Source organism: Bactrocera latifrons, unplaced genomic scaffold, assembly GCF_001853355.1.
Source record: "Bactrocera latifrons isolate USDA-ARS-PBARC rearing strain unplaced genomic scaffold, ASM185335v1 scaffold_258, whole genome shotgun sequence".
Lineage (NCBI taxonomy): Eukaryota > Metazoa > Arthropoda > Insecta > Diptera > Tephritidae > Bactrocera > Bactrocera latifrons.
This window is the reverse complement of record NW_017536163.1, coordinates 20,008-31,086: the sequence shown is the minus strand read 5'-3', so window position 1 is coordinate 31,086 and position 11,079 is coordinate 20,008. Positions and strand designations below refer to the sequence as shown.

The following is an 11,079-nucleotide window of genomic DNA, read 5'->3' as shown; positions in this document are numbered from 1 at the left end:
ATTGTTTGGGTTTTTTTTATTAACTAGTAAATTAATTAATAAATATTTAAAAAAATGTTGTCGGATTATCAATTTCATATATACTATATATTTCTTCTTACAGGGACTTGATTGACCAAAACTCAAATCTATTTTACAAAATCAAATTTAAAACAAAACATCAACAAGAACTTTGGCATTCAGCAATCTTCAACAAAAACCTATTTTTTCAAAGTGCTTCCAACACAACAGATTCTAAAGAGCCAAATTTTAGGGCATTCAACGCCGCACTAAAAACACATAACCAGCGATTTGCATTTATAGATCACAAAGCAAAACTAAAAATTATTAAAGAAGTGGCAATCAGACAACACAGAACGTAGTTTCTTTTCCATAAGCCAAACAGCTAGCGTCCTGAACGCCTCCTCCGATGAGCAACACGGTCGTTTTGCCAGTCAAAGTGGCCACAGAAACCCTATACCTCGGTGCTAACCACCTCGCTTGTGCCAACGTAATAAACACAGTTGTTGTTGTAGCAGCTAACAACATCGGCACACACCGCCGCAGCTTTGGACACTCGTACGCGGCACGCGCTGACCACAATTATAGCCGTGTGTAAGACCCTAGTCACAACATATTTGTGCCGTTACCAGCTAAATATCACTTGTGAAATCAATTCTAACTGAAAACAATCTGTATTAAAAAAAAAATAATAATCAAGAGGCTCTTATCTTAGTAAAAACAACAAAAATCAAATCGTATATCTTAGAGCAGCAAAGAAAAGTGGGAATTTTAAGCAGCGTTTTAGGCGCTTAAACGTACTTCTTTCGCTTTTTGTAACCAGTAAGCTTCAAGACGGCCGGAACAATGCTTAAAGTTGTCGGAGCATCATGGCAAAAAACTCGGATAGGGACTTACATCCTTATCGGTGCTGGTTTACTTGTGATCGGAGCTTTCTTCATCAGCTATATGGAACGTCCGAAATATAATGGCACCTACTGTGCTACAGCATTTTGGTCGAAACAGACGGGATTTCACATTGAATACTGGAAACAGCAAAATGATCTTCTTAACATTCCAAAGGGTGCTGCTAGAGTCTGCTACAAAGATTCGATCTATGAAAATGGGTAAGTGTTATAATAAGAAATCATGGCATTGAAGATTTAACAAGTCTGGGGAGATGACACATTTTCTTATACAAAGTTGAAGGTAGTAGAAACTTTCATATCTTCAAAAAATTCTATATAAAGAATGTTTTTGAGCATAAGATCTGGGAGAGTGGAAACACTGGCAGTGGTGTTTTAAGTTCCTTAAGCAACTCTGTTTTCAAGTAATTCGAGTCTCTCTAGTTATCTCGATATGTTGTGGTTGGGACTTCTCCATAGAGAAGACTTTATGAATCCTTGGCATGATAGGTAGTCATGGCCTTTGAGGTTAGGATCTTTCTTGTATAAGTGCACACTTCATCATTTAATTTTTTTTTAATTTCGCGTTTTTCTTATTCTACAGTTGGGCGCAAATAGAGGTGGAAACACAGCGAACCTACCCCGACTGGGTACAGGCTTTCGGTGCTGGCATACTTGAGGGCTCTTTAACATGGAATAACATCTATAATCAATGGAAGAAGTAAGTCAAACTCTATTTACTACTCAAGAGAGCATTTTATAAATATTTACTTTGTCCAACACAGCACCATCGAATCCTCCTGCAATCGTGATGAGAGTTCACAGAATTTCTGCACTTGGCTGCGCGAGCTACTCGACGAGAATTACATGAGCATCAAGGAGACGGCTTTGCAACGTGGCGAACATGATCATTACTGGCATCAGATCAGTCTTTATTTTAGACAACTTGAGGGTCTAGAGACGGGGTATATACGCGGCGCATCACGTGCACGTTCCGATCTCGAAGAGGAAATACCATTCTCCGATTTTCTACTCTTGAATGCAGCGGCCGATATACAAGATCTTAAAATATACTTCGAGAATTTCGTGTTGAAGACAGCTAATCAAACAGATGCCGCTGCGCAGTCAAAGAATACGGAAGTTGAAGTTGAAGACAAGGCAGCTGATGCTATTGCGGCAGCGGAAACCGGACCAAAGAACTTCTTTCTGCCGAGCGCTACAATGCTAACGAAAATCTTTCAAACTGGCGATTCACCAACATGGCGTTTACTCTTTGGTCACAGCACCGCCGCCAGTTATGCCTCAATGTTGCGCATACAGAAACGTTACAAGTTTCACTATCACTTTTCGCCGAATCAACGCTCGAATACGGTGCCCGGCGTAGACATCACTTTCACTGGTTATCCCGGCATACTCGGCTCCACCGATGACTTTTACATTGTTAAGGGACGTCAGGTGCAATCGATTGTCGGCGGTGTGGGCATTAAGAATGAGAATATCGACTTGTGGAAGACGGTAAATGTTACACAAGCACTGCCGTTGGCCGCACGCGTCATGGCCGCAAATCGTATTGCGCAGAATCGACGCACCTGGGCGAAGGCAATGTCACGTCACCCTTTCACTGGTTGTAAACAGTGGATAACGGTGGACTTGAATAAATTGCGACCACAAGACAATTTATATATGACGCTGGCGGAGGATGAAAAACACGATGATGCGGCATTGCCTTTGAACGCCGCCGATGAAGCGGCCATTAGTGAGCGTCACAATCGCAATAAGGGTTTGGTGTGGATCGTCGAACAGTTGCCCGGACGTATGCATCTTAAGGATGTGTCAGAGAATTTTCTAACTGGGGAAAATTCCACTTGGATAGCCAATGGTGTGCCATACTTCGATGAGATGCTGCAAGCTAGCGGCTTAACAGCTGATGACACGTATGACGATATGAAAGCCAAACTCGAAGATGAGCTCACCAATTTGGAGGCAGTCGATCAGTTTATGCGTAAGCATGGTTTCCGTGGCGATCTGCTGGGTGAAGAGTCCGTGGCCTATGGCAATATTGACATTAAATTGTTCTCGTACAATGCCCAAATCGGTATTAGTGATTATCATGCCTTCGCCGGTCCTATATTCATACGGTTGCAGCATGTACAAACGCGCGAGTCGGCGGCAAGTGTGGCCAGTGAGTCCACAGATATTGCCTCCAATTTGAAGGACGACCGTTTGAGCGTGAGCATCGATGATGCGGCGCAACTAGCCGAGCTGGAGCGCATAACCGATCGTCGTTCGGTGCGCAATGACATGCAAGCGATCGCAATGCGCGAGGCGTCGAGTGGTCCCTTCAAGTGGTCGGAGGTAGCGAATCATATGTCGGATGTTGAGCATCAAGGTCACCCGGATGAATTTAACTTTGGCAAAGTGTCACCGAAGTGGGCGTGGTGAGCGGTGCTGATGCCAATCGAGTAGCCGTTTTTGTGTTTAATTTTACAGTCAGCCATACATACACACATACTCCTACATTTGTATATACATAAATACATTCACACACATGCATGTGTGTGTTTTCATTCTAATTTGCCGTGTGGAATTTCGAAACATTTTTACATTATGTTTTAACTTATTCGTTGGTGTGCTACCAAACTCCGTGTAAAAACAAAAACAAATTTTTATATAGTAAATTTTATGATTTCTAAAGAATTCTTATCGATTGCTTCTAAACAATTTTTAGTGATTTTAGTCGTTTGTGAAAATTTGTTCGATTTTATTTTTATAAAAAAAAAGTGAAAGTTATATAACTTTAGTGCGTTCATAGTTTAAAAAAAAACATATAAGAATTTATATTGTAAAAAAAAGTAAACATTAGTCTTCCATAGTGTCGTCCATTTTAGGATGTTCTTTTGTAAAAATAAAATAAGAATGTATTGCCAGTTGTGTGTACAACATCGGTTTAAGATTTCTAACTTTTATACAGAGCAATTGTGAGAATAAAAAATACATAAAAATAGAAAATAATATAAAACAACAAAATTTTTGGTTTTATTTTAAAAAGTGATCTACATTAGGAAGAATTGTCTAGTTGTTTATTTATCTTAAGATAGTGGCATAAACGGACGACATTGCCATCTTAATAGCGGGTAGGTGTCTGCAGACCATTAGCAGTATTATGATCACCAATCGCAATGCAGACCAAAAATTCGGCATCGCAGACGGATTTGGGGTTGAAAACGAAGAAAACGGGCCTGCTTGTGTTCAAAAGAAAGCACAAAATTCCTCTATGAAGGGTCCCTTCGCTAAATGGTTAAACTCTCATCAAGGACTGCTCCAAGAACTTTGGGGTAGTATTGGCCTGCAAATTGCTGTGGAAGCACAATGTGTAAGCAGATGCACGGCACATCCGGTAGGCTCTCTCCCTCGCTAGACTGCTGCATTAAGACAAATTCAGCTCTATGATACAGTAGTACGGTGGACAGGCGTACGGAAATCGACCTAACGGAAGCCAGTGGAAAGGGTTCAGAGACTTGCTGTGCTGCGCTGTGCTGTGCTGTGCATAATTGGAGCTTTAAAAACAACTCATTAGCGGCTTTTAAACTTCTGCCACCTATAGATCTCTTCATTGAAATTTCCCAGCTAAATTTACATATAGAACCTTCGGGTATAGTTCGGCAGTTGGGCAAATACTGACTATATGATCCCACTTTTTAAGTGGATAAGGAGGGTCAAAGTAAACGTTGAAAATGAAGAATGGAGTTGGTGCGGGAATATACTGTCCAGAGTTAGGCACAAGACAGCCTTTTAAGTTGCCGGACCACTGCAGTATATTTTAAGACGAGATCTTTGGTATTGCGAAAGCCGTGCAGCTGGGCTCTAATGCACTCTCAGGCAACTCCAGAGGTAACATCTACGTATACAGCCAAGCAGCCAGTGACTACGCTGTCAGCATCTGGGGACCCCGCGGTAGGATACACTGGAGGAGATATCGATTGTGAGCCCGCGGAGTCTGTTAAGGCGCAGGCATCCTAAAGGACGACTACTAATCCTAGTAACTGAACTCCATCTGGTATCACAAAGGACCAAAATTGGTCTAAGCGTGGCTCATTGTCTCTAATTTAACCTAACCTGTTTATTTACTCTTCTTTTCCTTAAAGAGAAAGTGTGGCGTATATAGGTAGAATAAATATCTGACGACAGCCATAAGCCGATGAGGGTAACGCATATAAAAAGTTTTGTTTGTGCAAACTCCGAGACATTGTTTAGAAGACCCTAGAAGGTTCTTTTATTTCCATTCCCGTAAAAGATAGTCACTTATTTTATCAGCTGATAGCCCCTACAACAGTCGCGGTATAGTTTTCACAGTCTGCTGGGATATCTGCCTTAGCTTTTCGCACTTCTACTAGATTTCTTTTATCATTAATTTTCAACTACAATAGTCGGCATGTGCGACCCAAATTACATTCTAGCCACGCTTGTCTCCTTGTTGGCAAGTTACGGGCTGACTCCATCGGGTCTCTAATTGCAAGATGTCTGAAAATCGGAAGAAAATCTTTCCACTTGAATATCCAGTACGGACCCATCCTTAGCTTAATTCTTCTATCTACCTCGCTCTTTCCCATTTTGCTCTAGAAGAAAAGGCAGTATTGGGGAACGAATTTTAGTTAATTAGAACTAAGTATCTAAATTATCTTGCCTCTTATCTCAGTCTTAGAGCTGCCTTCACTGTCAGTTGCCAACAGAACAAGTCCGTTGGCATTAAATATAAAATAACGTTTAGTGCCTGAATTTGCGTTGTTGTAAGAGTTCCACTGATACATATACTTGCTGTTTTAATGCTTTTACTGCCTCACAGTGTATTTTTTTCCACGCACTGCTGTGCATCTGTCTTCTCTTCTTCCCAGTGCCGGAGTTTCGCCTAATAGTACAACTTCTTTCTTTGAAAAGTTTTCAATAGAAGACTTACTAAAGCCAGTCTTAGTTCAAATTTGTAACATTTATTTTATTTTATAAACTTTTTCTCATCAAAATATCAAGTCCATTGTTTTTACAATAGATGCCTAAGCATTCCACAAAAAATCGTTTGACGCCATTAAGTCTGGATATAAAAAGTAGTTCAATGCAAAAGCTTCGAGTTTCCATCTGCAAATCGCTGCTGAATGGAATTAAAATCGTTCTGGTTTTCTGACGCATGGTTACTGGAGATGCAAAGTGGGTCACTTGCGGTGGATGGGCAGTCAGAAAGATTTTGTTATGTCTTTGATGGGCTTGGTAGAGAATCGCCATTTTGAGCTGCTTCCCTACAGCCAAACTATGGCTTTCTCTACTATCAACAAGCATTCGCAAGGATTGATCAATAGAGGAAAAATCGTGTGCAGTCAGGTCAAATCGAGAGCTTAATTGTGAAGTTATTATGCATCACTTAATACCTATTCCTACTCGTCCCAAGCGGATAATTACCTGTTCCGGTTTATGACCAATAATTTTGCTAATTACAAATTTGCTCAAGAGAATCTGGTGAAAATCGACTGTGCCCGTTAAATTTATTTCAGAAATAATGGTTTTCCTTCTACCAAATCTTATTAAATGTTTGCACTTACTCAGTAACTCCATATATCTCAGTCACCTCGCATGTACAGGTAGTTAAACTGCTTTCTTCCTTTAAAGTCAACAATGTTTATAAAAGTTTCGGTTTATCATTTAACACTATACGCAACACTCGCTTTCTTTTCGAATTAAGAAATGTAAAATAAATTTTTATAACTTACGGAACGTTCGTACGCATTTTGACAGAACTAATAATTAAGAGGGAAATGCGAAATGACGTACATACCGTCAAATAACTACCGTTACTTTGGCGGACATCTATCGGGTAATAGTAACAGGTGCTATTCTTCAGCATTGCCAGCAAACAAGTCAACCTCACCTTTTCTTATCACTATTCTATTTGTTTACATGACAGAGAGAGAGAGAAAGTAATCTCTCTCGCAGTTTACGCTCTTTATCTTATGGTGCCGCTCAACTGCATTTGCTTTTTGACTTCTTCTCACTTTTTCGGCTTCGTTGTTTTGTGTTACCATTCGCTTTTTTCTTATCATTGCCGTTGCGACGCCGACGTCGACAGCGAAGCCGTGTTGGGTTGTTTTGGTTTTTGCATGTTGCCCAAATGGACCAACTGACTACGATTTTGTAACAATAAGGCTAATAAGAATATTTGCTAATGTTTTCAGCAAATTTTTTTATTGAATTTTATTAAATGTTTAATGAATACAAAGTAACAGAGTTAATACAGCGTAAATATTTCGCACAAGTACAAAACATTCTCATTACATTGCTCTCGTTTGCAACCCTGACCATTCGCGGTTTTGTCTTCGCATTGTGTTCTTAGCACGTCTCTCGCATAGTTCGATGCTTTTTTAATTAATTGCAAATACAAAGCAGAAGCAGAAACAAATTTTTGCGAAATCAACCGCATTTATTTCAGACATTTTGTGCAAATTGTTGTATTTTTGGTACGAAAGTGCATAATTTATTGTGTAAGCAATGAGTAAATTCTTTTTGTGATCGGAATATCAGTCGCGAAAACACGCAAATGTTGAAAATTCACAAAAAAAAAACCGAAATTGTATAACAAAGCAGAAGTTGTAGAAAGCAAAATTTGCGGTATGAAAATTCTAGTACATCGGAGTGCATATAGTGGCTATAGCAAACAAGTGTATCGGAGAAAACAGTGTTCGTCATTGGAAATTGTAAAGTGTCTAGCGGACTTGATAGAGATAGCCAAATCTGATATTGAAATTTATTGGCATCAGCGGCTCCACTCAATGGCGGCCGCGGCGTAGGGCGAAAAGCAAAGTCTAATTTGGAAAATTGCTTACTATATAGCACGTAAACTTGTGTATGAATGTGTGCGTGTGTGTAGGTGTAAAAGTAGTGCAAGCGGAAGCAGATAGCAGGTGCAAGCAGACGCGTAAACAAGGAAGTGAATGAGATTTCATTAGTGCAAAATTTCTTGCGTTCCTAATTCGCAGTTCATTGAAGAATATTGTTGTTATTGTTAAAATGCAGTACGGTATTTAGGTTATAGATTTTATGTGCGTTTATTTGAGGTTGCCGCAAGGTACTGAGTAAGGAGTTGCTGCGAAAAAATTGTAAAAAAGCCGGGGTGGACGCGCTGGCTAACCGGTTGCCAACTTTGTCGCCATAAGCAACAAAAATAAATTAAACACATGCATATGTGCTTATTATGCATTCGCAAACATAAAAAAAAATTTATTGAGAACAAATTTCTTCAATTTTTTTCGACGTTTCTAAACGTTTAACCATAACCTTACTTAAATAAATATCAAAGTGTTTAGTTTGTGTAAAAATTTTAAAGTTTTGTTCGTGCTGCGTTGTAGGGCTGTACCTATGCTGGTCACTTAATTAAAAAGTTGCATATTCACTTCTATGCAACGAGCAAAATGTATGCACAGTTACATACATAAATACATGTGTATTACATATGTACACTTGTAAGTTGGCTGAGGCTATTTTAAGCCTACACACGGGCACAAAGAGGTGCACAAATGAAGCGACGCCGGCGTTGTCTGCCATATCAACGTTGCACAAACGCTGGCTGGTGCAGTCTGCTCGATTTTTTACACTTTATATGCTACTGCAATTGCTACCTATTCGTTTGTTGTATTTTTATACCCTGAACGGGCTATATTAGGTTTGCCATGAAGTTTGTAGCAGATAGAAGGATATATTGGCGACACCATAAAAATATATATATTATATAAAAGTCGATTTGGACATATCCGTTTGTCTTTTCAGCTGAAGCTATACCTTTATTGGAACCGCCGGTAATGGACCACTACAGCGTACAGTTGCCATACAAACTGAACGATCGGAATCAAGTGCTTGTAGGGAAAAATTTTTTATTTAATGAGTTCTGTTCATGAAATTTGACATTGATTATTCACCAAAGCAATAGTATAATCTGCGCAAAAATTTTCAGATCGGGCAATTATAACGTATGGCTGCCATATAAACTGACCGATCGAAATCATTTTCTGCTATGGAAAAATTCTTTATTTGACGAGTTATCAACATGAAATTTAACATGGATTATTCTCCAAAGCAAAAGTACAAGCTGCAAAAAAATTATTCGGATCATCGTAATATAACATGTAGCTGCCACACAAAGTGAACAATCAAAATCATGTTTTTGCATGGAAAACTTTTTTATTTGACGAGACATCTTCATGAAATTTGACAACGGTTATTGTCCAAGACAGTGATTCGATCTGTGAAAAATTTTTTTAAATCCAGCCACTTTAGCTTGTAGCTGCCTTACAAACTGATCCCTCAAAAAATTAGATATTTTCATGAAATTTGGCGTGTATAATTGTGAAACTTGCTCTTCATATAGCTTCTTGTTTGAAATTTTTCTATTTATGAAGGGTATTATAGCTTCGGTGCAGCCTTTTTTTTGAACTTTTTTTTGTCGCATATACATATAGTATACATATGTTTTTAATGTGTTTTGGGTGTAGAACGAAGTTGGCCATAATGCTAAGGTGGTCACTCGTAGGAAATTAGTGTGCTATTGTGTCGCTGATGCTACTATTGAAATTACAGCTTTATTTAATTTTTCCTCTTTTTTCTTTTACAGTTCGCAAGTATTTTTGTAATGAAAATTTTAGCCAACATTGCGTGAAGGCTGCAATGGTTTGAAAGTTTAAGAAAAGAGAAAAACAAAAACATATTTGAAAAACACTATCAATTTTATGTGCTCAAAATACCGTAATTACATAGTATTTTTAACATACAGGTAATGTTTTAAAACTACGAAGTCTACAATAAATAAATACAGCAATGCAGAAGCATAAGCGCTAATAGTGTACTAAGAATTAATGGGCGTAAAAACCGGAACCGCAGACTGTTTCGTGTGCCTTTCGTAAGTGGATTGAGTGAAATTTTCCAATAAAACACAAAAAAAATAAACAAAGTTGCATACAACTAAAAGTGAAACTAAGAAAGTAATGCAAAAAACATAAATAATACGAGAAAATATTATAAAAAAAGCAGATATAATACTTGAAATATATATAATACATAAAAACCGTACAAGAAATCTATATACTAACTGTAAACGTGTATTAACTCAGCTGCAATTTATTTACCAAGCGCACTTCACATCTTTTTGTAGTCTACGCCGACGATTTTTTGTGTAATTGGCTATATTTAGCATATCGATGTGCCGCAAGTGCATTAAGGCTTCCTTGTAGTTAACAAATATAATACATACATACATACCTACATATGTAGCATAACGACATATTTCGAAAGCAATAAACACAAATCCGTGTACGGGTAAAAAACTCTTATTAACAAAATTGAGTGTCAAGACGAAATAAAAAATTTCGAAAAAATTTTCAAACAAAAAAACAAAATTGAATTTGTTGACGAAAAAATTAATTTTACTAAAGTCTTTCGGCAAAATCTAAAGTAGTTGCGTCACTTCCGCTCACTTCAGCTGCAACATTGTCTATTCGAACAATCAAACTGTCGCTTCCAACTGTTCTAAATACAAAAAAATAAAAATAAAAAATATATATAAAACAAATACAAATAAAAACTTATGCATATTGTGTAAAATATACATATATACTTATATCATATTGCTAACTGCATAATCAACGCCAATATACCTACATACATACACACAAATATATTTGATAGTATTTAATGTAGCAAGTGTGCCGGAATTCGGAATTTGCAGCAAGCAGTGTTATCTACAGCAAATATACATATTTGTTCAAGTAAATAAACAAACAAAAAAAAAAACACCTGTAAATTGCTCAGCAGTGTCTTCCATAGACCCCACACACTCTTGCTTTATTTAGGCAGCCACTTTTCCGCAGAGGAGCATATTAATAAAACAGCTGTGTCATACAAAAACAACAACATACAAATATAATCATTAATATTTTGCAGAAAATTCTAAAAAAATACCTGTGTCTATATTGCAATTCGCCCGTAGTCGCGAAGTGTCAGCAAAGTAAAGTGCCAAGTGAAGATTGTGGAAAAAACAAAAGTGCTAAAAAGTGTAAGACGTAAAGAAGGTGAACGAATATTGATAAGAGAATTGTGGTGTATAGAGTGTGCCAGAAAGCAACAAGCTAAAGGTGACAGCAAAACAAAACAGGCTAATAAAAAC

General features: G+C 37.9%; 1 protein-coding gene and 1 long non-coding RNA gene across 4 annotated transcripts in view; both read left to right on the top strand.

The window, feature by feature from the left end:
* The window catches only part of LOC108969560 (putative phospholipase B-like lamina ancestor), a 31,786-nt gene extending 27,875 nt beyond the window's left edge, over positions 1-3,911 (top strand). For all 3 annotated transcript variants that reach the window (XM_018934352.1, XM_018934353.1, XM_018934351.1), the window contains exons 3-5: positions 104-1,106; positions 1,489-1,605; positions 1,670-3,911. In XM_018934352.1, coding sequence (XP_018789897.1) covers positions 847-1,106; positions 1,489-1,605; positions 1,670-3,326 — 2,034 coding nt within the window. In that variant the 5' untranslated portion in view covers positions 104-846 and the 3' untranslated portion in view covers positions 3,327-3,911. The remainder of the gene's footprint in view (positions 1-103; positions 1,107-1,488; positions 1,606-1,669) is intronic.
* Positions 3,912-7,311: 3,400 nt separating this feature from the next.
* On the top strand, positions 7,312-9,601 carry LOC108969570. The gene is made up of 2 exons (XR_001993404.1): positions 7,312-7,535; positions 9,532-9,601. It is a non-coding gene; the product is annotated as an uncharacterized LOC108969570 (long non-coding RNA).
* Positions 9,602-11,079: the final 1,478 nt, after the last annotated feature.